The sequence below is a fragment of the Hemiscyllium ocellatum genome, chromosome 31, assembly GCF_020745735.1.
Source record: "Hemiscyllium ocellatum isolate sHemOce1 chromosome 31, sHemOce1.pat.X.cur, whole genome shotgun sequence".
NCBI classification, from domain to species: Eukaryota; Metazoa; Chordata; class Chondrichthyes; order Orectolobiformes; family Hemiscylliidae; genus Hemiscyllium; species Hemiscyllium ocellatum.
The window spans coordinates 53,341,492-53,369,385 of NC_083431.1; the positions used below are offsets into that span (position 1 = coordinate 53,341,492).

Below are 27,894 nucleotides of genomic sequence, written 5' to 3' on the forward strand. Positions count from 1 at the left end.
AGATCGACTGGTCTTGTACTCACAGGAATTTAGAAGAATGGGAGGGGACAATCACATAGAAAGATATAAAATCCTGATGGGACTGGACAGGCTAGATGCGGGAAGAATGTTCCCCATGTTGGGGGGGATGTCCAGAACTAGGGGCCACAGTCTAAGAATAAGGTGTAAGCTATTCAGGACTGAGATGAGGAAGACTTTCAGAGAGTTGTGAACCTGTGGAATTCTCTGCCACAGGAAGCTGTTGGGGCCAGCTTGTTAGATATATTCAAAACGGAGCTGGACGTGGCCCTTGCAGCTAAAGGGATCAAGGGATATGGAGAGATAGCAGGAGTGGGATACTGGAATTACATTATCAACTATGATCATATTCAATGGTAGTGCAAGTTCCAAGGGCTGAATAGCCTATTCCTGCATGATTTTCTATGTTTCCAGAACTGCTAGTGTAATACCTTTCTTTTAATTGGGAAGGAGGCAAAAAGAAAGGGTAACCAGAGGCTAGTTAGCTTAATGTCTGTTATTGGAAAAATGTTAGAGTCTATTATAAAAGATGTAATAGCATAGCATATAGAGATGCATAGAATGATCAAGCAGAGTCAACATGGCTTCACAAAGGGGAAATCACGCATGAAAAATGTATTAAAATAAGAGATATAAGGGTAGTAGTGGATGTAACATATCTGGATTTTCAGAAGCCATTTGATAAGGAGTTATACACTTTTAATCAATACGGGAATCAAGGGTTTTGGGAAAATGCAGGAAAGTGGAGTTGATGAGTTTCAGATCAGATGTAATCTCATTGAGTGTTGTAACAGATTCGATGGGCTTAATAGCGTGCTTCTGCTCCTGTGTGTTAAAGATGCTGCACTGTTCCTGTAACTTGTTACATCACAAAAAGCTTGAGGACAAAGCCTCTTAAAACACACTGACAGGGTTATCTCCAAATATAAAGATTGCAGAGCATTTCAGCTCACAACTGTTTCCCCTTTTACACTTTACAAAGAATTTGGGCGGCACGGTGGCTCAGTGGTTAGCACTGCTGCCTCACAGCACCAGTGTCCCAGGTTTGATTTCAGCCTTGTGCGAGTGTCTGTGTGGAGTTTGCACATTCTCCCCACGTCTGAATGGGTTTCCTCCGGGTGCTCCGATTTCCTCCCACAATCACAAAAATATGCAGGCCAGGTGAATTGGCCATGCTAAATTGCCCATACTGTTAGGTATGTTAGCCAGAGGGAATGGATCTGGGTGGGTTACTCTTCGGAAGGTCAGTGTGGACTTGTTGGGCCGAAGGGCCTGTTTCCACACTGTAGGGAATCTAATCTAGTCCAATTACTCCTGACTTTCAAAACAACTCCTGAGCCACCTGAGGTGCCACAGAGAGACAAATACTGCAGGAACTTAAGTTCCATGATTTTCTGAAAGGAAGAATGGTACTATTTTCGGTATATAGTCTGTTCTGATATAATACGATAGTTCTGTTCACGTGTGATCCTGCGTTGTAAAAAAATTGTGTAATAGCAGAACTACTTAAACTATTGGGACAGAAATTGCGTTATAGCCAATCCAGATAGGGAAAGTTCACGTTCTTCAAATTACAGTCTAAATTCTTCAATCGCGTTATAGCCAATTTGATTGTGTTATAGCAGAACTGACTATTATTTTATTCTCCCCTTCTTTAATCCATTGTACTTTTGAATATTAACAAAGAGTATGTTGAAGTTAAAACTACATCTATATTTTTCCAATACTAGTTGGGAGTGAGCCGAAGTTTTATGCTGCATATTATTTCCTTCTTATAGGAGCCCCAGGCTGTGATTTCTGCTGCATAATAGAAAAGTCACAGTAGAAGACAGTTCATATAAATCTTGCTGATTATCAGATCCCCAGTTTTTAGTAAAGAAAGTAACTCCAAGATAAAAGCAGCAAAGTCAAATACTGTACAGCAGTTAATTATCACAACACACAGACACACAATTGGCCAGACAAAACAAAGACTCCAACCAATTTATGTAACAGTAGCTGTATCGTTTCAATCCCATTCCCAACAAAATCTACAAACCATTATTTTGTGTTGCGGGATGCCCTGAAACTACAATTGGGATGTGGAGATCTGGGTACTGAGTAATTGATGTAGCTGTCAGCCTAACCAGGGGCGTGACAGCAACAGTTGCTCCAGATTACTATGATAACACTTAGAGTTGTGGAAGGGAATGGTGATGTCTACCTATTGACATGAAAATAAAGAGCTGCTAACAACTTTGGAACTGAAAGATTTCAACATTGAAACTTTTAACATGGATACTTGCTGTGGAGCTATAGACTTGATTTTTTTTGGCAGGTAAAGTAAATCACTAAACAAAGTACAATGAGAAACAGGTAACAAGCAACGTAAAGCATAATTCCCACAGAACAATTAATGGCAATGGTCAGCTGCAGCAACAGTGAACAAAACAGCCTAAAATCAACTGAAAAGAACAACTAGACGGATTAAGTTCAAAAATACCTGTATTTCAATGGATGTATGTCACTAGTCCTTACTATCAACCCATTCTATGATAACAATATATCATTTAATACAATGTGTGTGCCTCACAAAGCACTGATCAACTGAATTCTATTAGGTGGATGTGCCTGGTGAACACATCCCTAATGTTTGATAATCTTAGTCTGGGGGAGAAACATGAAATTCTGATTTTCTCCAGCTGCCTTTGGATGGGGATATCACCGACATTCAGTACCACACATCATCACCAACATCCAAACATTAAAGAAATTAAACCTTGTCTCACAATCCACAGTCCTTGTGATTTTTTAGTACATCATAGAGTGATTTTTTTTTAAAATACAGTATTATTACAGCAAGCAAATAATGCTGTCTTAAGAACAAAATTGCCAGCCTCTTTGACGTGACAGTAAAAAAAAATGTAATCACGGAAGCAAGCTGTGTTGCAAGTCTGGCTGCTCCAAAATTCTGACAGTATTCTCGATTGTGGGGGTTGTTTGGCAAACATATTTAACCTCAGAATTAAGCCCCATTAAATATTTTTCAGAACTAGCTTCTTAGCTGTAGCATCCACATGGAGCCATGTTTCATCAGTTTTTGGTGACATGTCACACAGTCAGAGATGCATCTTACACACATTATGGAGTAGAAACAGATGCCCCTACTTCAGCCAGTCAATGGTCTCAAAAATGAAAACGATCAGGGAAACAGCTTTATCATCTGATGAATTCCTCAACCAGAAACAGGAAATGCCTGCCTCCAAAAGATTAGACTTTAAAATAAAACATATTGAGCAAAACATGAAATGAAAAAAGAGGCATTAACTCACCTTTCTTTCTCTGTGAAGTCATTCTGCAATTTCTGCTCTTTTTCAAGTGCAAGGCTTTCTGCTCTGCTGCTCAAGGTCTGCTCATACTCTTTGATTTTTTCTTTAAGTGCTTTTATTGTAACCTCTGTAAAACAAGAAGTGTTTACACAGTTATTGTGCAGTTCTACATGAGGAGCTTTCCTGTACTCAGAAAACGTGCCATGATTTAAACTGCAACTTTACAAACCTGACATATAATCAATTGATACTAGTCCCTTTGGAGTCCCATTATTCCTTAAATGTTAAATTGAAGTTCAAATGGTTAGGTTATGAACGATCAATAGAGTTTGCTTTAAAGGATACTCTAGGCCCACTGAAATGACTCACAAGAAAATCAATGTCAAAATATTATACCACTTTATTGACTCGACTCAAGTTAGCTTCTGTTCACTAAAGATCGCAAAGCTATTTATAACTTTTGATTTTGGAAGCCAATCAACATAGTCAACGACAAATGCATCACAAAATGGTTACAAGTCCAAAGATGGCCATTCAGCCCTTCAAATCTGGAAAAGCTATCAACAAAAAAAAATCAGCTAATCCGAATCCTCAGCCTTCCTCCATAATCCTGCATGTTTATCTTCAGGTCATTATATAATGCTCTTTCGAAAGAGACACAAGTAAATCTATCTTTTGTCATGCTTTTGGGCATTCAAGATCCTAATCAATCACTGCAAAAAAAACTTACTCTCATGGTACCACTGGTTCTTTTGCCACTCAATTTGTATCAGTGTCATCTGGTACTCAAAAATTCCAGCTATGGGAACAATTTTTCCCTTAGTACAAAGAACAATATAGAATAGGATCAGGTTATTCAGCCCTCCAACCCTGACACATTTTGCCCTTCCATACTAAAACTATCTTTACTTATAGGATCCATTTCCCTCTAATCCCTTCCTATTCATATATGCATCCAGGTGTTTCTTGAATGCTGCTGTTGTATCTGCTTCCACCATGTCCTCTGGCAGCACATTCCAGACATTCACCACTCTTTGTGTGAAAAACTTCCCCGCACCCTGAACTTATGTTCCCTTCTAACTGACTGCTCCACTCTGGAAAGAAGCCTCATACTTTCCATTCTATCCAAGCCATTCACAATCTTTAACAATCTTAAACAATCTTAAGCAATGGGGTTCAGGCCTCTGTCATGGAGCCTATCCCCGTTGCTCAGAAGGGAAGGGTGGAGAAGAGCAGAGCAATAGTTGTTGGAGACTTGATAGTTCGCGGCACAGATAGGCGGTTTTGTGGGGGTGAGAGAGACTCACGATTGGTATGTTGCCTCCCAGGTGCAAGGGTACATGATGTCTTTGATCGTGTTTTTCGGGTCCTTGAGGGGGAGGGGGAGCAGCCCGAAGTCGTGGTCCACATTGGCACCAACGACATAGGTAGGAAGAGGGATGAGGATGTTAGGCAGGCTTTCAGGGAGCTAGGTTGGAAGCTCAGAGTTAGAACAAACAGAGTTGTTGTCTCTGGTTTGTTATCCGTGCCACGTGATAGAGAGTCGAGGAATAGGGAGAGAGAGCAGTTAAATGCTTGGCTACAGGGATGGTGCAGGAGGGAGGGATTCTGATTTCTGGATAACTGGGGTTCTTTCTGGGGAAGGTGGGACCTCTATAAACAGGATGGTCTACACCTGAACCTGAGGGGCACCAGTATCCTTGAGGGGAGGTTTGCTAGTGCTCTTTCGGGGGTTTAAACAAACTCTGCAGGGGCATGGGAACCTAGACTGTAGTTTCAGGGTGCAGGACGTGGAGTGTTAGGGAGGTTAGGAACATGGCATCAATCTTGAAGGAGGGTGCCTGTAAACAGGAAGGTGGCTTGAAGTGTGCATACTTCAATGCGAGAAGTATACGAAATAAGGTAGGTGAACTTGCAGCGTGGGTTGGTACTTGGGAGTTCGATGTTGTGGCTATTACGGAGACATGGGTAGAACAGGGACAGGATTGGTTGTTGCAGGTTCCAGGGTTTAAATGTTTTCGTAGGGTCAGAGGGGGAGGTGTGGCATTGCTTGTCAAAGATAGTATTACAGCAGTGGAAAGGACGATGGATGAAGACTCGCCATCTGAGGTAGTTTGGGCTGAGCTTAGAAATAGGAAAGGTGAGGTCACCCGGTTAGGAGTTTTCTACAGGCCTCCTAATAGTGCTAGAAACCTAGAAGAAAGGGTTGCGAGGATGATTCAGGAGAAGAGTGACAGTAATAGGGTGGTTGTTATGGAGGACTTTAACTTTCCAGATATTGACTGGGGAAGCTATAGCTCGAGTACGTTAGATGGGTCGGTGTTTGTACAATGTGTGCAGGAGGGTTTCCTGACACAATATGTAGACAGGCCAACAAGAGGTGAGGCCATACTGGATTTGGTTCTGGGTAACGAACCAGGCCAGGTGTTAGAATTGGAGGTAGGTGAGCGCTTTGGGGACAGTGACCACAATTCGGTGACTTTTACTCTAGTGATGGAGAGGGATAAGTGTGCACTACAGGGCAAGCGTTATAGCTGGGGGCAGGGAAATTATGATGCAGTGAGGCATGACTTAGGATGCGTGGCTTGGAAAAGTAGGCTTCAAGGGAAGGGTGCAATCGATGTGTGGAGCTTGTTCAAGGAGCAACTACTGAGTGTCCTTGATAAGTATGTACCTGTCAGGCAGGGAGGAAAGGGTCGTGTGAGGGAGCCATGGTTTAATAAGGAATTGGAATCCCTGTTACAGGGAAGAGGGCAGCCTATGTGAAGATGAGGCGTGAAGGTTCAATTGGGGCGATTGAGAGTTATAAGGTAGCCAGGAAGGATCTAAAGAGAGAGCGAAGAGCAGCAAGGAGGGGACTTGAAAAGTCCTTGGGTGGTAGGATTAGGGAAAACTCAAAGGCTTTCTATAGGTATGTCAGGAATAAAAGAATGACTAGGGTAGGAATAGGTCCAGTCAAGGATAGTAGTGGGAGGTTGTGCGTGGAGGCTGAAGAAATTGGGGAGACACTGAATGAATACTTTTCGTCAGTATTCACTCAGGAACAGGACATTGTTGCCGATGTGAATATTCAGTCACAATTAATTAGAATGGATGGCTTTGAGGTATCTAGGGAAGAGGTGTTGGAAATTCTGGAAAGGGTGAATACAGATAAGTCCCCTGGGCCTGATGGCATTTATCCTAGGATTCTCTGGGAAGCAAGGGAGGAGATTGCACAGCCATTGGCCTTGATTTTTATGCCCTCGTTGTCTACAGGAATAGTGCCAGAATACTGGAGGATAGCAAATGTGGTTCCCTTGTTCAAGAGGGGAGTAGGGATAACCCTAGTAACTATACACTGGTGAGTGTTACCTCTGTTGTAGGCAAAGTCTTAGAGAGAATTGTAAGGGATAGGATTTATGAACATCTGGATAGGAATAATGTGATCAAGGATTGTCAGCATGGTTTTGTGAAGGGCAGGTCGTGCCTCACAAACCTTATTGAATTCTTTGAGAAGGTGACTAAGGAAGTGGACGAGGGTAAAGCGGTAGATGTGGTGTATATGGATTTTAGTAAGGCGTCTGATAAGGTTCCCCATGGTAGGCTACTGCAAAACATACGGACGTATGGCATTGAGGATGAGTTGGAGGTTTGGATTAGGAATTGGCTGGCTGGAAGAAGACAGAGGGTAGTAGTTGATGGTAAAGGTTCATCTTGGAGTGCAGTTACCAGCGGTGTTCCACAAGGATCTGTTTTGGGACCATTGCTGTTTGTCATTTTTATAAATGACCTGGAGGAGGGGCTAGAAGGTTGGGTGAGCAAGTTTGTGGATGATATGAAAGTCGGTGGAGTTGTTGACAGTGAGGAAGGATGTGGCAGGTTACAGCGGGATATAGATAAGCTGCAGAGGTGGCAAATGGAGTTCAATGTAGCTAAGTGTGAAGTGATTCACTTTGGTAAGAGTAACAAGAAGATGGAGTACTGGGCTAATGGTCGGATACTTGGTAGTGTGGATGAGCAGAGGGATCTTGGTGTCCACGTATATAGATAAGTTGCAGAGCTGGGCGGAAATGTGGCAAATGGAATTCAATGTAGCTAAGTGCGAAGTCGTTCACTTTGGTAGGAATAACAAGATGATGGATTACTGGGCTAATGGTAGGCTACTTGGTAGTGTGGATGAGCAGAGGGATCTTGGTGTCCATGTACACAGATCTCTGAAAGTTGCCACCCAGGTAAATAGTGCTGTGAGGAAGGCATATGGTGTACTGGGCTTTATTGGCAGAGGAATTGAGTTCCGGAGTCCTGAGGTCATGTTGCAGTTGTATAGGACTCTGGTGAGGCCTCATCTGGAGTATTGTGTGCAGTTTTGGTCGCCATACTATAGGAAGGATGTGGAAGCTTTAGAACGAGTGCAGAGGAGGTTTACCAGGATGTTGCCTGGAATGGTAGGAAAATCTTATGAGGAAAGGCTGAGGCACTTGGGGCTGTTCTCATTGGAGAAGAGAAGGTTTAGGGGAGATCTGATAGAAGTGTATAAGATGATTAGGGGTTTAGATAGGGTAGATACTAAGAACCTTTTACCACTAATGGAGTCAGGTGTTACTAGGGGACAAAGCTTTAAATTAAGGGGTGGTAGGTATAGGACAGATGTTAGGGGTAGATTCTTCACACAGCGGGTTGTGAGTTCATGGAATGCCCTGCCCGTATCAGTGGTGAACTCTCCTTCTTTATGGTCATTTAAGCGGGCATTGGATAGGCATTTGGAAGTTATTGGGCTAGTATAGGTTAGGTAGGATTCGGTCGGCGCAACATCGAGGGCCGAAGGGCCTGTACTGCGCTGTATCCTTCTATGTTCTATGTTCTATGTACACAGATCTCTGAAAGTTGCCACCCAGGTAAATAGTGCTGTGAAGAAGGCATATGGTGTACTGGGCTTTATTGGTAGAGGAATTGAGTTCCGGAGTCCTGAGGTCATGTTGCAGTTGTATAAGACTCTGGTGTGGCTGCATCTGGAGTATTGTGTGCAGTTTTGGTCGCCATACTATAGGAAGGATGTGGAGGCACTGGAACGGGTGCACAGGAGGTTTACCAGGATGTTGCCTGGTATGATAGGAAGATCGTATGAGGAAAGGCTGAGGCACTTGGGGCTGTTTTCATTGGAGAAAAGGAGGTTTAGGGGTGACTTGATAGAGGTGTACAAGATGATTAGGGGTTTAGATAGGGTTGACCATGAGAACCTTTTTCCACGTATGGAGTCAGATATTACGAGAGGGCATGGCTTTAAATTAAGGGGTGGTGGGTATAGGACTGATGTTAGGGGTAGATTCTTTACTCAGCGAGTCGTGAGTACATGGAATGTCCTGCCGGTAACAGTGGTGGACTCTCCCTCTTTATGGGTATTTAAACGGGCATTGGATAGGCATATGGAAGGAAGTGGGCTAGTGTAGGTTAGGTGAGTTTGGATCGGCGCAACATTGAGGGCCGAAGGGCCTGTACTGCACTGTATTTTTCCATCTTCTATCAGGTTGCTCCTACATCCCAGTTAAAACAAACCCAGTCTATGCAATCTTTCTTCATAGCTAAAATTCCCCCAGACCAGGCAACATCCTGGAAAACCTTTTCTGTACCCCTTCCAAAGCATCCACATCCTCTGGTGGTGTGGGGACCAGAACTGGACGCAATATTCCAAATGTGGCCTAACCAAGGTCTATAAAGATGCAGCACAACTTACCTGTGCTTATATTACATCTCCTTTCAATGAAGGCAAGCATGCCATGGGCCTTTTTTACTATCTTATCTACCTGCGCTGCCACTTCCAGTGATCTGTGGACCAGCCCACTCAGATCCCTCTGCATATCAATACTACTAAGGGTTCTGCCTTTCACTGTTATTTTTTACCTGCACTTGACCTTCCAAAATGCATCACCTCATATTAAATTCCATCTGCCATTTTTCTGCCCATGCCTCCAAATGATCTATATCCAGCTGTATCCACTGACAATCCTCCTCACTGTCCACAACTCCATCAATCTTTGTAACAACCGCAAACCAGCTACAGTTTCCTCCAAATCATTTTTGTAGTAGACCATGAGCAGCACTGATCCCTGTCGAACGCCACTCGTTGCAACCCTCCATTCCAAAATGCATCCTTCCAACACTACCCTCTGTCTCCTATGACTAAGCCAGTTCTGTATCCATTTGCCAGCTCACCCTGATACCATGTGACTTCATCTTTTGTAGCAATCTGCCATGACTGACTTTGTCAAAGACATTTCTGAAGTCCATGCTGACAACATCAACTGCTTTTCCCTCAATCATCTTTGTCACCTCCTCAAAAAACTTAAGTCAGTGAGGCACAATCATCCCTCTCAAAACTATGCTTTGCTTCTAAATGCATCTAGATGTTGTCCCTGAGAATCTTTTCCAATAATTTCCCCCCCACTGAGGTGAGGCTCAAAGGCTTGTAATTTCCTGGATTATCCCCGCTATCGTTCTTAAAAACTGGGGAAACACTGGCTGTTCTCCAGTCCTTTGGGAGCTCACCTGTGGCCACGGAGGATACAAAGATGTCTGTTAATGCTCCAGTGAACTGTTCTCTTGCCTCCCTCAATATTCCTGGGATAGATCCCATTAGGACCTGGGTACTTATCTACCTTAATGCTTTTTAAGATGCACAACACTTCTTCCTTTTTAATAGTAATGCAGTGTAGAAATTCGACATTCCCTTCTCCGAGATCATCCTCCACTAATTCCTTCTCTTTGGTGAATACCGACAAAAAGTATTCATTTAAGAACTCACCTATCCCTTCTGGCTCCACACAGATTCCCTCCTTGTCCTTGAGTGGGCAACTTTTTCCCTGATTACCCTCTTGCTTTTTATATACACACAAAAAGCCTTGGTATTCTCCTTAGTCCTGTATGCTAACAATTTTTCATGACTCCTTTTAACCATTCTAATTCTTTGTTTTCTTTCCCACTTTCCTTATATACTTCAAGAGCTTCGTCAGTTCCAACCTCCCAGACCTTATGTATGCTTCCTTTCTCTTATTGACCAAAGTCATAACATCCCAGATCATCCAAGGTTCATGTAACTTGCCGTACCTATCCTTCATTCTCACAGGAATATGCAGTTTCTGAACTCTTATCAACTGCCATTTGAAATACTCCCACATTTCCGATATGGATTTACCTTCAAACAACTGCCTCCAATCAAAATTCTCCAGTTCCTGCCTAATCTTGTTGTAGCTCACCTTCCTCCAGTTTAACACCTTCACCCGAGGACTGCTGTTAGCCCTATCCATGAGTTCTTATAACCTTCGACATTATAGATACTACTCCTGAAATCCTCCCCAACTAAAACTTCATTCATCTGGCAGGGCTCATTTCTCAAAACCAGATCCAGAATAACCCCTTCCCTGATCGAACTGTATCAAGAGGGGAAATTAAAATCACCCACCACAACAACCCTGCTGTTTTTATATCTTTCCAAAATCTGTCCACATATTCTCTCCTCTATCTCCACAATGCAGTCTCAACATTGTGATTTCACCTTTTCTATTCTTGAGATCTAGCCATATTAACTTGCTACACAAGTACCTGTTGACTTTCTTATTTTCCTTTCACTTGAATGTGTTGAATGCTTATTGTGATACTTTTTCACACACAACCACCCCTTTCACTTCTCATAAACGTTCAGCCTTGAACAATCAGCAAGACCCAAGGAGCAGTACTTGCCAAAATCGTAAGTTGGGGCCCAATCTAAGGGCAGAATTGTAACCCTGGTGCAGTGTTCAAATCAGCAGAAGCAGCAGTAGGTACCATATCCCCTCTCTTGCATTTGGCCAGTTCCTGCATGATTATCACTAAACCTTAAAAATGCAAGGGAATCCAGTGTGATCACATGGTAGGAGAAGTTTCTTTGGTGAAATACATTATCGGCTGACAATGCAGAGTATATAATGATAAAAGAGTTACAGAGATCGACATCACAGAAAAAGACCCTTCAGCCCATTGTATCTGCACTGGTCAAAAACAACCACCGAACTACTCTAATTTCATTTTCCAGCCCTTTCCCATATGATTATATGCCGTGGCATCGCAAGTGCACATCTAAATTATTTTTAAACCCTCTAGGGTTTTTTTTTAAACCTCTAACACACTTACAAGCAGAGCTCCACATTCCCACTACTTTCTGGATGAAAAGTTTTTTCCTCACATCTCTAAATCCTCTGTACCTTACCTTAAATCCAGGTCTCCTGGTCACTCATTAAGGGGAAAAGTTTTTTATTATCTACCCTACCTTTGCCCCTCATAATTTTACATATCTATAGGAGAAAAGATAAACCACTCTGCCTGCCCACTACTTGCTCACAGAAACCATTGCTGTTCTTAACGAAACATATCCATAATACATCAATCTGACAACAAGAACTAAACAGCAAAACAAGACATTACCTAAACAGCTTCCAGACTGAAGGAATACACTCCTGAGATGGTCTAATAACAGACTTCCTATCTCAGAATAGCATCACTGTTCCTGCAGCCCCGAAGGCATCCCTAGTCTCCTCAAGTACTGAGGCCCTACAAAGCCTACTTAGACTGAGTGGCATCCAGATACCTGACAAGAATGCACATCACCCTACAGATCTACTGTAACCAGGATATTGGACATTAGCACTTGCTCTAGCAGAGGAATGGAACCTCCTGTCACAATTATTACCTAATGGCTACTACCGGACAACTGATTGTTTTCCATTGAATGTAATTTAATTCATATTGTATTGTAATTAACACACTACAAAAAATGTGTCTGCAGCTCAGATAATAGAATCCTTGACTTAACTGCATCAGTCCTGTCACTTTCTCTTCCCACCATATCCTGAGAAATAAACCAATATTCATCAATTTCACAAGATCTGTGTGTGGCCTCTATTTGTAATTGGAACATTCTCCGACAGTATCTCAGAAAGGAGTCCTCTCAATCTCCACTGCTCTAAGGAAAACAATCCAATGTGTCCAATTTTGCTTCATCACTGACTTCAAAAGAGCCTGCTGGATGAGCAGGGAACCCAAGAAATTCAGAACACAAAGGTGGCACTGGTCTATTTCAAATTTAAATTTTATTCGTCTACATTTCATATGCCATTAGTTTCACTTTAGTCATGAATGCATCACTGTAATTTCTAGCTAGTTTAGACAGAAAGCTGAGTGCATATCTTATTGTTTACATATATGCATGATTCCAGTGGAGATCAGAGATGATTGTGATAGGTCAGTGTGGAGGGTGGAGTGGATGGGTGGGAAAGAAGATGGACAGGTAGGTCAGGCCAAGAGGGCAGTGCTGAGTTGGAGGTTTGGATGTAGGATAAGGTGATGGGAGGATTGGGGAGATTTAGAAACTGGTGAAGTCAATGTTGATGCCGTGTGGTTGTAGAGTCCCAAGGCATGAGGTGTTCTTCCTCCAGTCGGCGAGTGGCTTTGATTTGGGGTGGAGGTGGCCCAGGATTTGCATGTCCTTGAGGGAATGGGAGGCAAAGTTGAAGTCGTTGGCCAGACGGTGGTGGGGTTGTTGGGTGCATGCAGACTAGAAGTGTTTCCTGAACCGCAAGTTGGCGCTTGGTCTCCCTGCTGTAGAGAAGACCACATTGAGAGCAACACTTGCAATAAATGAGGTGGGACGATGTGCAGGAAAATCTCTGTTGGATTTGAAATGATCTTTTAGGGCCTTGGATGGAGGTGAGGCGCGGGCACCGGCTTTACATCTCATGCAGCGGCAAGGGGAGATGGTGGTTTGGTGGAGAGTGCGGACCTAATGGGGGACTCAAGGAGGGAATAGTCTCTGCGAAACGCAGATAAAGGTGGGGATGGAAATATATTTTTGCTGATGGGGTCTGATTGTAGGTGGCAAAATGGTGGAGGATAATGCACTGTATATGGAGATTTGTGGGGTGGCATGTGAGGACCAGGAGGGTTCTATTCTTGTTGCGGTTGAGGGGGTGGGGAGCAGAAGAGGTCCAGGAAGAGAGAGAGCATTAGAGATGGCCCATGTGAATTTGAGGTCAGGGTGAAAGGTGTTGGTGAACTTGCTGAACTGTTCAATCTCCTTGTGGGAGCACAAGGTGGCATCGATACAGTCATCAATGTAGAGGAAGAAAAGATGGGGGATGGTGCTGGTGTAGCCACAAAGAGGGACTATACCACATATTCGACAAAGAGGCAGGCATAGCTGGGGCCCATGCAGGCTGTAAGAATATGAAGGGGACGTTGTTCAGGGTGAGGACCAGTTCCAATAATTAAATGAGTGCGCCAGTGGAGGGGAACTGGTTAGGTCAGTGGGAAAGGAAAAAACGGAGGGCTTTTAGGCCTTCATCATGGGGGGTGGAGGTGTATAGGGACTGGACATCCATGGTGAAGGTGAGGTGCTGGGGGCCAGGGAATCAAAAGTTATGGAGGAGGTGGAAGGTGAGGGTGGTATCCTGGATGTATGTGGGGAGGTCATGCACTGAGGGGGGCAGGACAGAATCAAGATATGAGGAATTGAGTTCAGTGGGGCAAGAGCAGGGGGAGACAATTGGGCAGTCAGGTTTGTGGATTTTGGATAAGAGGTAGAACCGGGAGGTGCGGGGCTGGGGAACTATCAGGTTGGAGGCTGTAGATGGGAGATCCACTGAGGTGATGAGGTGGTAGTTAATTTGGGAGATGATGGCCTGGTGATGTGAGGTGGGGTCATGGTCAAGGGGGCAGTAGGAGGAGGTGTCAGCGAGTTATATAAAGTGGATATAGAGTTTGCAGGCATGATAGAGTGGGTGACAACAAAACAAGAGGAAGCAGCAATTGGTTAAAGAATCAATTACAGTTGTGAGAAGGGTTGATATATTAAATGAATTAACAAATGAGGCTTTATAGGTTGAGCTTAGAAATAAATAATGGACAGTCACACTTTTAGGAGTATACTACACACCCCCAAATAGTAAGAGAGAGATAGAACACCATAAATATAGACACATTTCTGTCTGTAGAAATAAGAAGGCAATAGTAGTAGTCGACGTTAACTATCCCAAATTCAACAAGGTTTCAAATCACATAATGGGTACTGATTTTGAAAAATTAATGTTCTGAATCCAGGAAAAAAATTTAAACAATGCATGACAAGCCCAATGAGAGGAGATGCAATTCTGGATTTAACTTTGGGAAATGAAGATGGGCAAGTAGGTGAACGCCATAATCAAGTAAATTACGAGTAAAAGTTTTAAACTGGGGGAAGGCAAGCTTTACAGGACTGAGAAGTGATTTGGCTGAAGTGGATTGGACAGGACTGCTAACGAATAAATGAGTGGGAAATGAGTGGGAAATCAGTGGCAGGCACTAAAAAGTCAGATCCTTAGGGCGTAAAACAGAAATGCTCCCTCCAAAAATAAGAATGGTACTACCAAATCTGGACGACCACCCCCCCCCCCCCCCCCCGCCCCGCCCCCCCCCCCCGCCCCGCCCCCCCCCCGCCCCGCCCCCCCCCCCCCCCCCCGGTTGTCTAGAAAAATACAAATGAAAATTAAACAGAAAAGGAAAGTTTATGATCGCCACAAATAAATTATAACACTGCAGATAGCCAAGAGCAGTTTAGAAAGTACAGGGAAGAAGTTAAAAAAGAAATAAGGAAATCAAAGCATGAACAAATATTAACAAGCAAGATAAACAAAAACCCAAAGATGTGCTACCAGTATATAAAGAACAAAAGGATCGTTAAGGAAAAAGTAGGACCTATCAGAGATAAAGAAGGGAACTTATGTGAAGATGCAGAGGATATGGGGAGAATGTTAAATTAATTCTCCAAATTTACAAAGGAAAGGGGTGATGAGGATATCCAAAAGAAGCAGTGTGAAATATTGGCCAAAATAATCGTAATGCAAGAGGAAATGTAAGAAGAGTTGGAATCCTTGAAAGTGAGTAAGTTGACAAGACCAGATGATTGTTCGCTAGCATGTTGATGGAGGTTAGGGATGAAATAGCAGATGCTCTGACGATTATTTTCCAATCCTCACTAGACACAGGTGAAGGACTGTGGGAATGCAAATGTGGTTCCACTGTGTAAAAAAGGCGTAAATGAAATGCCAAACTAGTTAGCTGACTTTGGTGTTGGGCAAGTTGCTAGGATAATCGCTGAAAAATCGGAAAAACTGTCACTTGGAAAGGCATGGACAAGTTAGAGATAGCATTGTTTTGTTAAGGGAAGGTCATGCTTTACAAATTTGATTGAATTCTTTGAGGAACTGACAAGGAGGATTGGTGATAGTAGTGCAATGGATGTTGTCTATGTAGATTTTAGTAAAACATTTGACAAGGCCCCACATGGCAGACTGGCCAATGAAGTGATTAGATTACTTACAGTGTGGAAACAGGCCCTTCGGCCCAACAAGTCCACACCGACCCGCCGAAGCGCAACCCACCCATACCCCTACATTTACCCCTTACCTAACACTACGGGCAATTTAGCAAGGCCAATTCACCTGACCCACACATCTTTGGACTGTGGGAGGAAACCGGAGCACCCGGAGGAAACCCACACAGACACGGGGAGAACGTGCAAACTTCACACAGACAGTCGCCTGAGTCGGGAATTGAACCCAGGTCCCTGGCGCTGTGAGGCAGCAGTGCTAACCACTGTGCCACCGTGCCGCCCTAAGTAAAAGCTGATGGGCTACAGGGCACCGTCTCAAATTAGATTCCACCAACCCTCAAGTCAGACTCGATCTTGCCTATCCCAAGCCTCCATTTAAGCTGTCACTCTACTGCTCCCCTGCCTTTTGCCCAAGAATTCAACAAGAAAACTTATCAGACACAACTGCACAAACAAACAGTTGCATGGCAAATTCGTAAATTTGGTGCTATGACATTCTCATGCTCTGCTGACTTGATTCTGAGGTTGGAACATAATTTCAAAAAAAAAATTCAATATAACCAATTTCATAATGACAAATGTGTTCCAAGTTAAATAACACCATAGGGCATCATGAGGGCTGTCCAGCAAGAAACATGCTGCTGATCTTCTCTGAATTTGAACCCACAATCAGGAAAGCACAATTTCAGGTCTCACTGATTCAGTCATCTTTCTCACACTTTAGAAACATCCCTGTCCCCTCAAAGCCCCTCTAAAGTCCAAAAATCAGCTGGCAACTGCAGTGCCATGCTGAGGGACTGCTGTACTGTTAAAGGTGCTATAATCCAGGTGAAACATCAAAATGAACTCTCGTCTACCTTTTTATCTGCCTTGAAGAACAGCTGAGGAGTTATCTCCGGTGACCTGCAAGATTTACACCCCTCAATCACTATTGCTTAAAATAGTTTACTTGATCATTGATATGTCATTGTTGTTTATAAGAGCTGAGTGCAAACATTTACGACATTTCAAAAGGGCTTAATTAGCCATAAAGTCTTTTCAGGTGTTCAGTGGTCATTGAAAGCGCAAGATAAATCCAAGTCTTTCTTCATTTATCTGAATTCTGGAGGCATCACTTACAATTCTGTTTGCACCAAATGTCCATGCACACTTACAGCTAGCATGTGTCTGCATTTTCTCTCTCTAACGTAGCAGCACTAACACCACTTACGGTGTTTCAGTTGGTACTCTGGTCAACTCTGTGATCAAATTCGACACTTTTTCTTAACTCTCATTTTCCAGTCTCACCTGAAATGTTTGAAGTGGTTATCTTTTTTTACTGTGATATACAACCATAACTTTGTTTCCTTCTCTCGAGAGATGCTGTCAGACCTGTTGAGATTTTCCAGCAGTTTTTGTTCATAATTCATATTTCTTGCATTTACAGTATTTAGTCTTTGCAGAATAACAATTTCTGTTTAATAAAGTGTTAGAAAAGGCTTCTGGGGCCCAAGTGATTTAAAATTACAGCTAGTCTAAATGTTCCATTAAGTTTCTTGGGAAGTTTTGTACTCATTTTACAAATATACATTAACAGGAAATAAATTAACTAATCTCATCATCACAACTTCTACGCTGAGCCTGGAACAGAAAAATCTTGCCTGAGAAAGAACAAATACATTTTACAAATTTACAATTTACCAACCTAACTATAAGGAATTCCAATCCTGCATGCGTATTTTTTATTACTAGCAATACAATAAATGAATTCTGTGGGTTGCAACTACACCTATATTTTCACAAATCAAATAAAAGGCATTAAAAAGCTAAGTTTTTACTATAGACTGCTTAATAGTCAGATATATCTTTCAATGACCTTTAATACTTAGAACAGCAAATCAGTTTTGTAGAATACAATTTTAGAACATTACTGCACATTAACAGGCCATTTGGTGCATGAAATCTGTGCCAGTTCTTCTGCACACAAGTTATATAATCTAATGCTACTTGCATAACACCAGATTTTTGCCTGCCTTCACTGCCCTGATTAATCTAGGGGTGATTTAGTGGGTGGAGTCTGGTGCACACAGAGGACTGGAGCTGATAAATGTACATATGACTACCAATGACAACAAATCTATGTGGAAGTTTGGTAAAGTAAAATAATTACACCTGACAAGAGAAGCCCAACAACAAGGCCATCCAGGTCACGGGAAATGTTTGCATGCATGAGGGCAGAAAGGAAGGTGAATGCATATGTGACAAAGGGAAGAGAGAGAGAGTGTAAGTGTCTGTGGGTGTATGCATGGCTGTGAGAAATGGCACAGCCACTGATATTAAGGATCAGTGTCAGCTATTGTGTCAGCTGCAGCCAACCCTGACAATGCGGAACAAACAGGAAGGAACCACAAAATGTCCATAACTCTCGGCCTGCCCTTAACTCCATCATAAACAACAATTGTGGGGAGACTCCTGGTTTTTCTAATGGGAAGTGTCACAGGTGGTTTGACAAGAATGACCAGGAAATCCAGAAACTGCTAAATGACAAATGCAAGCTGTTCCTGAACTGAAACACCACCAAATCCGACGAGAAAGAATATAGGTCTATTGACAAATGAAGGCAGAGGTTTAATGAGAATTCCGTGACTGACAGATGGTGGGCAGGAGAGCATAGGAAAATCAGGAACTCACTGGCAGTCATGGTACGCTTGATTCTTCAACATAGCCAAGGCCAGCTGCAGCCCAAACACCCAGAGACCTAAGAGAGCGAAGACCTGAGAGGTGAAAATAATACTAAGCACTACCACCTCAGCATAACCACAACCCGGCATGTTTTTAAAAATCTATCCAACAGCAGAAAACAACAAGTCTGCAAGTGCAGTCTAGGAATCTCTGAAAAAATATTGAAATATGGTAGAGATGCACTCTTTGCATTGATACATATTCTTGTCTTCCTTATCTGGAAGGAAAACATGCCTACTGAACTCTGAGATGCGTTAATTATGACCAAGTTCAGGAAATGAGATAATATTGAGTATGATCATTACAGACAGCTTTTTCCACTATCTGCCACATTGAAAGATTGTTGCAAAATCCTTCTCCCAATGGTTAAGGAGGTCCTACAGGAGTTGTAATGCAGATTCTGTCCATCAAAAGGCAAAGTGCATATGACATACACAGCAATACAAGTCCAAATAATGTGTTCAGAGCCACAGCAACCTTTATATATGGCCTCCTTTGACCTTACAAAGCCTTTGATTTTGTCGTCCAAGAGGCTACAGATCATCCCTCTCAAATTTGGCTCCCTGTAGAAACCCAACACCATACTCTGCCAATGACAAGATAATTTGCAAGCCATAATCCTCGCTGATGATCCACCACATACCCAAGATGTGTACAATATGGTGTTAAGTAATGCTGTGTCGTCACACCAAATCCTTTCTCCATCTTCCTCACTGCAATACTCCATTCCATATGCATGAAGCTTCCCATTGGAATGAAGCTGCTACAAGTTGGGCCGGATGGGATTTATCCTAGGATTCTCTGAGAAGCCAAGGAGGAGACTGCAGAACCTTTGGCTATGATCTTTATGTCATCATTGTCTACAGGAATAGTGCCAGAAAACAGGAGGAGAATGAATGTTGTTCCCTTGTTCAAGAAGAGGAGCAGAGACAACCCTACCTAAGCCTTACTTCAGTTAGACCTATAAGCCTTACTTCAGTTGTGGGTAAAGCGTTGGAAAGGGTTATATGGGATCGGATTTATAGTCAACTAGAAAGGAATAAGTTGATTAGGGATAGTCAACATAGTTCTGTGAAGGGTAGGTCATGCCTCACAAACCTTATTGAGTTTTTTGAGAAGCTGACCAAATAGGTGAATGAAGATAAAGCAACTGATGTAGTGTAAATGGATTTCAGTAAGGTGTTTGATAAGGTTCCCCATAGTAAGCTATTGCACAAAATACAAAGACATGAGATTGAAGGTGATTTAGTGGTTTGGATCAGAAATTGGCTTGCTGAAAGAAGAGATAAGGTGGTCACTGATGGGAAATATTCATACTGGAGTTCAGTTACTAGTGGTTTACTGCAAGGATCTGTTTGAGTCCTTTATAAATGACCTGGATGAGGCCATAGAAGGATGGGTTAGTAAATTTGCAGGCGACAGTAAGGTTGGTAGAGTTGAGGATAGTGACAAAAGATGTTGCAGTTTACTGTGGGATGTAGATAAGCTGCAGAGCTGGGCTGAGAGGCAGCAAATGGAGTTTAATGCAGAAAAGTGAGAGATGATTCACTTTGGAAGGAGTAACAGGAATGCAGAGTACTGAGCTCATGGTAAGATTCTTGATAGTGTAGATGAACAGAGAGATCTCGGTGTCCAGGTACATAGATCCTTGAAAGCTGCCACTCAGCTTGATAGGATTGTTAAGAAGGCATACAGTATGTTAGCTTTTATTGGTAGAGGGATTGAGTTTCAGAGCCATGAGGTCATGCTGCAGCTAAACAAAACTCTGGCGCTGCCACACTTGGAGTATTGGGTACAATTCTGGTCACTGCATTACATGAAGGATGTGGAAGCTTTGGAAAGGATTCAGATGAGATCTATTAGGATGTTGCCTGGTATGGAGAGAACGTCTTACAAGGAAAGGCTAAGGGACTGGAGGCTGTTTTCGTTAGAGAGAAGAAGATTGAGAGGTGGCTTAATTGAAACATAAAAGATAGTCAGAGGGTTAGATAGGTCGGACAGTAAGAGTCTTTTCCCTCGGATGGCGATGGCTAGCATAAGGGGGCATAGCTTTAAAATGAGGGCTGACAGATATTGGACAAACGTCAGATGTAGTTTCTTTACTCAGAGAATATTGGGGGTGTGGAACATATTGCCTGCAACAGTAGTAGACTCACCAACTTTATGGGCATTTAAACAATCATTGGATAGGCATATGGACGAGAATGGAATACTGTAGGTTAGATGGGCTTCAGAGTGGTTTCAAGGGCTGAAAGGTCTGTACTGCACTGTAATGTTCTATGTTGTATGTTCTAAGTTGAGCAGAAAACTGTTAATCAAGCTGCAGTGTGTATTCTTGGGTGCACACACTCACAGGCCAAGCTACAAACTGTTAAACATATTCAAGGAGGCATATGACAGCATGGTCCTTACATTAAATATCCAGAAAACAAAAGTCTTCCAACTGTTCTGACCACACACCACCGCCCAACTATTAAGATTGGCAATCAGCCACTGGATGTGAGTCAATTCCCATACCTTGGAAGGCCCCTTTCAAGATATGCAGACATCAAAAATGAAATTCATCATCATTTGGCTGCCTGAGGAACACAGCATCTGATGACAAAGACTACAAGCTTTGCTCCAAGCTCATGGCGTTAGCTGCCCCATCGCACGTGCCAGAGACATGAAGGTTGTACAGCAGACATCTCAAATCCCTCAATCTCAGATGCCAGAAATACTATCAACAACACCTCCACAAATTCCTGCAAATCCAATAACAGGATTAAAACTCCAAGTGCAGTGCCCACTCTCAAATAGATGCCCCTAGCGTCAAAGCACTGGCTACTGTCAATCAGTTACATTGTGCGGGCAGACAGAGAACTTCCAAAATAAGCTCACTACCCAAGTTTCACCATGGCAATGAGTTACAAAGGAATAAAAAGAATTAAGGACATCCTCAAAGGCTTACTGAAAAAAAAACACCGATGTATAGAAATATTCTGCACTGGATCTCTCCAAACTGGAGAAAAAACTTCAGTAATGATACCAACCAAGCAGGCCCAAATTCAAACAGCAGAGGAAAGTATGAAAACCTGAGCACCCCACTAACCCGTTCTCAAATATGATTCACTTTGCCTGTGCCAGGATATACAGATATCTAACGGTAGAGTCTAGATTAGACTGGTGCTGGAAAAGCACAGCAGGTCAGGCAACATCCGAGGAGCAGGTAAATCAACGTTTTCTGCAAAAGCCCCTCATCAGGAACCTCTGGTGGTAGACTATTTAGTCACCTCAGGATCAGTAAATCCAGGCTGAAAGGAAGTTAACCTAGGTTTCAAGGGACTGCCTGAGGGGATGATAATGGTGCACTTTATGAATAAAACAGCTAAATTTGTTTTGAAAGCACTTAATCAAGTTTCTTCAAGAAAAAAAGACATCTTCTAATCTCCAACTGTTTGATTTTATTTAACAATGGAACATGGACATCGCTGGCTGACCAGCATTTTATTGCCAATCCCTAGTTGTCTCTTGAGAAGGTGATAGTGAGCTGCCCTCATCAACTGGTGCAGTCCATATGTAGTGGGTTGACCCACAATGGCCTTAGGCAGGGAATTCCAGCAGGTTGAACCTGCGACAGTGAAGGAATGTGATTTATTTCCAAATCAAAATGATGAGTGGGTTGGAGGAGAACTTGCAAGTAATGGTGCTCCATTATTTTGATGTCCTTGACCTAGATACAAATGGACATGAGTTTGGAAGTGCTGACTAAAAATCTGTAATGAATTTCTGCAGTGCATCTTACAGATAGTACACATTGCTGCTACTCAGCATTGGTGATGGACAAAGTGGATGCTTGTGGATGTGGTGCCAATTAAGCAGGCTGCTTTGTCCAAAATGGTATCAAACTTAAACGCAGTTGGAATTGCATCCATCCAGGCAGTGGAGAACATTCCATCACACTCCTGACTTGTGCCTTGCAGATGGTGGACAGGCTTTGGGTGGTAAGAAGGTGAGTTACTTGCAACAGCATTTGACTTGCTCTTGTAGTCACTGTGTTTTTGTGATGAATCTGAGTTTCTGGTCAATGGTATCTCCAAGGATGTTGATAGTGGGGAATTTAATCTCAAGTGGTAGTGATTGTCACTTGTCAGCCCAAACCTGGAGATTGTCAAGATCTTGCTGAATGTGAACATTGACTGTTTTAGTATCTGAGGAGCCGTGAATGATGTTAAACATTTTGCAATCATCGGCGAACATCCCCACTGTTGACCTGATGGGGGAGGCAAGCCCATAAATGAAGCAATTGAAGATAGTTGGGCCTAGGACACTACCCTGAGGAACTGCAGAGATGTCCTGGAGCTGAGATCACAGAGTCCTATAGCACAAAAACAGGCCCTTTGGACCAAACTGGTCCATGCCAAACAAAATGTCTGCCAGATTAATTCCATTTCCCTGTATTTGGCCCATATCCTTCAAACCCATTACTATCCATGTATTTGGCCAAATGCCTTTTAAATGTTGTTCATGTATCTGTGTCAAACACTTCCGCTGGCAGCTCATTCCACCTTCTGTGCAAACAAGTTGCCCCTCAGCTTCCCTTTTATTCTTTCCCCTCTAACCTTAAACTAATGTCCTCTAGTTCTTGATTACCCAACCCTCAGAAAAAGACTGAGTGCGTTTATCCTATCCATGCCTCTCATGATCTTATACACCTCTATAAGAGGTGTCCTATGCTCAGGTGCTCTGGTTTCCTCCCACAATCCAAAGATATGCAGTAAGGTGAATTGACCACGCTAAATTGCACATATTGTTCAGGGATATGTTGGTTAGGTGCATTAGTCAGGGGAAATATAGGGTAGGGGAATGGGTTTGTGTGGGATACTCTTTGGAGGGTCAGTGTGGACTTATTGGGCTAAAGGGCCTGTTTCCATACTGTAGGGTTGACCACGCTAAATTGCACATATTGTTCAGGGATATGTTGGTTAGGTGCATTAGTCAGGGGAAATATAGGGTAGGGGAATGGGTTTGTGTGGGATACTCTTTGGAGGGTCAGTGTGGACTTATTGGGCTAAAGGGCCTGTTTCCATACTGTAGGGATTCTATGTTTCTCATTGACCAGGAAGGTTGATGAGGGCAGGGGTTAGATGTAGTCTATATGGATTTCAGTAAGGCACTCTGTCTCCTATGCTCCACAGAGAAATGCCCTCACTTGTCCAACTTCTCCCTATAACTCAGACAATTGAGTCCTGCCAACATCCTTGTAAATTCCTTCTGCACTCTTTCCAGCTTAATAATATCCTTCCTATAACAAGGTGACCAAAACTGAACATTATACTCCAAGTGCAGCCTCACCAAAGTCCTGTATAACTGCAACATAACTTCCCAACTTCTATACTCAATGCCCTGACTGATGAAAGCCACTGTGCCAAAAGTCTTCTTTACCGCCCTCGCTACCTGTGACTCCATTTTCAGAGAACTGTGAACCTGAACTCCATCATCCCTCTGTTCCACTACCATTCACCACAAAATTTCGATCTTGACTTACTTTCCAAAATACAAGCCCTCACACTTATCTATATCAAGTTCCATTTGCCATTTCTCAGCCTACTTCCCCAACTGATAAATATCCTGCTGCAATTTCTGATAATGTTCATCACTGTCCACATTACCACCTCTTTTAGTATCATGTCCAAAATCATTAAACATACCTTGTACAGTCTCATTCAAATTACTGATATAGATAACAAACAGAATGGGCCCAGTACCAACCCCTGAGGCACTCCACTTGTCACAGGCATCCAGTCCAACAAGCATCCTTCCACAATTATCCTCTGCTTCCTACCAGCAAGCCAATTTTGAATCTAATTCATCACTTCCCCCTGAATTCCATGTAATCTAACCTTCCAGAGCAGCCTACTATGTGAAACCTTATCTAAGGCCTTACTGAAATCCATATAGACTACATCTAACCCCTGCCCTCATCAACCTTCCTGGTCAATGAGAAACATAGAATCCCTACAGTATGGAAACAGGCCCTTTAGCCCAATAAGTCCACACTGACCCTCCAAAGAGTATCCCACACAAACCCATTCCCCTACCCTATATTTCCCCTGACTAATGCACCTAACCAACATATCCCTGAACAATATGTGCAATTTAGCGTGGTCAATTCACCTTACTGCATATCTTTGGATTGTGGGAGGAAACCAGAGCACCTGAAGGAAACCCATGCAAACACGGGGAGAATGTGCAAACTTCACACAGACAGTTGCCCGAGGCTGGAGTGGAACCCCAGTCCCTGGAACTATGAGGCAGCAGTTCTACCTGCTGAACCACCATGTCGCTCAGAACCATCAAGGAACAAGTTTGTGAGGCATGATCTCCCACTCACAAAGCATTGCTGACTATTTTTAATCAAACCTAGTCTTTCAAATGCATGTATATCTTATCCTTCAAAATCTTCTCAAGTAACTTACCCCCCACAGATGTTAAGCTTCCTGGTTTATCGTGCCCAAGTTTTTCTTTGCAGCCCTTCTTGAACAAGGGCACAACATTCGCTACCCTCCAGTCTTCCAAGACCTCACAACTAACGACGATACAAAAATATCAGCCAGGGCCCTCACAATTTCTTCTCTAGCCTCTTGCAGTGTTCTTGGATATATGTGGTCAGGACCAGGAGATTTATCCACCTTTATATATCCAAGTACATCGAACACCTCCCCCAACTGTGACATGGACTGATCTCCAACAACCACAACCATTTTCTTACATGCTAGGTAGACTTTAACCAGCAGAAAGCTTGTCCCTTTGATTCCAGTTTTGCAAGGGCTCCTTGATGCCACACTCAGTTGAATGTCGCCTTGATGCCAAAGACAGTCACTCTCACCTCACTTCTTTTGTCAATGTTTGAACCAAGGTTGCAATGAGGTCAGGAATGGAGTGGCCCTGGCAAATCCCAAAATGAGCATCACTGACCAGGTTATTGCTGAGCAGGTGCTGCTTGACAGCACTGTTGATTACATCTTCCATCAAGAGAAGAGTGATGGGGTGGTAATTGGCCAGGTGGGATTGTCCTGCTTTTTGTGTATCGGAGTGTCATTGACCAGACCAAATACTCTCAAAATATATTAAGAAGATAGCCTAACTTTTTCTTATTTTAAACACAAGTGTGAGGCACTGCTTTCCAGATGCAATTCGATTGGTCAAACTGCCAGTCTTGAAGCAAAACACTTTTTATTCATACATAATTGTTAAAAAGACAACAAAAGAAAGAAGAAATTGGAATAACTTAACTCTTTTGGAAAGCTTTAACAGAATAATAGATTATTTAACTACTGAGCAGTAACTGTTCCGATATAATAACATCCCATAAACACACCCTTAGTAAAGGTAAACTCATTAAAATGGATTATTTAACAGGCAATTCTCTAGTCTAGCAGGAAAAACATCACGAGAAAGCTCCAAAAGGGAGCAGCACAGAAGGATGAACTATAGCTTCCAAATGCAGCTTCAAAACTAAAACTGTGATAGCTCAACCACACCCATTCAGGCTACTCCCATTGCTTCAACTTTTTTTTAAATCCCCCAAGGCCTCATAAACATTATTGGCTTCAGAGCAGACTGCCTTTGCCAGGACCTTTCTTCATATAAAAAAAAAGGATAAAATACAGCTCTGAAAGCCATTGTATTGTCACAAGGCTATACCTAGGTAAGTGTCCACATTGTTGTGAAGATGCCAGCATTGTAACTGTTCCGGAATAGTTTGGCTAGGAGAGTGGTAAGTTCTGGAGCACAAGTTTTTAGTACTATGGCAAGAATATGTCATTTAAACTAATGGTGCTGGAATCCTGTTATTGCCAATACAGGTAAGGAAATTAGTTTTTGACAACAACGGTCTAAATTCTTCAAATCCGTTAAAGCCAATTTGCAGTCAAGAAACACGGGTATTGGCAGAATCAACTGTATCTGTAATACTGGGGACAACTCGTGGTGGTCAAGATGGATCAGCCACATGGGGCTTCAGGTTTAAGATGGTACAAATGTTTCCGCCTTATCTTTTGCCCTAGTGTGTTGCATTCATTCATCATTGGGGATGGGGATATTTTTTAAGCTTCCTTCTCAACTGTGTGTTTAATTGTCGACCACCTTTCACAACTGGATGTGGCAGGACTGCAGAGTTTAGGTCTGATCCATTGATTGTGGAATCACTTAGCTCTATCACTTTCAGTTCACACAGTTTGGCATGCAAATAATCCTGTTTAGTAGCTTCATCAGGCTGACACCTCATTTTCTGGTATGCTTGGTGCTGCTCCTGGCACCCCTCCTGCACTCTCCATTGAACTAGTGTTGATCCCCTGGCTTATGGGTCATGGTTGAGTAGGAGATATACCGTGCCATTGGATTGCAGATTGTGCTGGAGTGCGATTCTACTATTGATGGCCATGTCCAATCTTGAGTTGCTAGATCGGTTTGATGTTTGTCCCATTTAGCATGGTCATCATGCTGCATAACACTCAATGTAAAAGCGGAACTGTACAGCAGTCACTCTTTTATCGAGACTTCCATGGACAAATGCACCTGCAGCTGGCAGATTGTTAAACACGAGGTCAAGTATATACTTTCCTTTTAAAAACGGAAAGAACTATGAATGGTGTAAATCAGAAACAAAAACAAAAATCATGGGAGAAGTTCAGCAGATCTGACAGGATCTGTAGAGAGAAATCAGTTAAAGTTTCAGGTCGAGTTAGAGTTCTTTAATGAACTGACCAGGAAGGTTGATGAGGGCAGGGCAGTTGACATAGTGCATACAGATTTCAGTAAGGCTTTTAATTAGGTTCCACATAGTAGGCCTGTCTGGAAGGTTAGATTGCTTGGAATCCAAGGAGAGCTGGCAAATTGGATATAAAATTGGTTTGCTGGCAGAAAGCAGAGGATGCTCGTCAGACGGAGGCCTGTGCCGAGTGGTGTACCTCAGGGGTCAGTGCTGGGCTGTTACTGTTTGATATCCATATCAATGATTTGGATGAGAATGTACAAGGCATGATTAGTAAGTTTGCTGATGACACTAAAATAGGCATTATCGGAGACAGTGAGGTAGATTATCAGAGATTGCAACAGGATATTGATCAGTGCACCAAGGAATGGCAAATGGAGTTTAATATAGATAAGTATGAGGTCTTGCATTTTGGAAAGTCAATTCAAGGTAGGAGTTTCATGGAGAATGGTAGGGCTTTAAGGTGTGTAGTGATACAAAGGGAACTTGGAATATAGATGCACAGTTCTCTGAAAGTGGAGTCACAGACAGACAGGGCAGTGAAGAAGACCTTTAGCACAATGGCCTTCATCAGTCAGTGCACTGGGTGTAGAAGTTGGGTAATTATTTTGCAGTTGCACAGGACATTGGTTAGGTTGTACTTAAGAGTATCTTCTTCAGGTTTGTGACCTTACTATAGGAAGGATGTTATTAAACTGTAATGAGTGCAGAAGAAATTT

At 42.7% G+C, this 27,894-nt stretch overlaps 1 protein-coding gene across 2 annotated transcripts in view; it reads right to left on the minus strand.

Annotated features, from left to right (window-relative positions):
• LOC132830572 (protein CASP-like) overlaps positions 1–27,894 on the minus strand; it is a 596,312-nt gene that overhangs the window by 261,675 nt on the left and 306,743 nt on the right. For both annotated transcript variants that reach the window (XM_060848388.1, XM_060848389.1), the window contains exon 6: positions 3,330–3,453. In XM_060848388.1, coding sequence (XP_060704371.1) covers positions 3,330–3,453 — 124 coding nt within the window. The remainder of the gene's footprint in view (positions 1–3,329; positions 3,454–27,894) is intronic.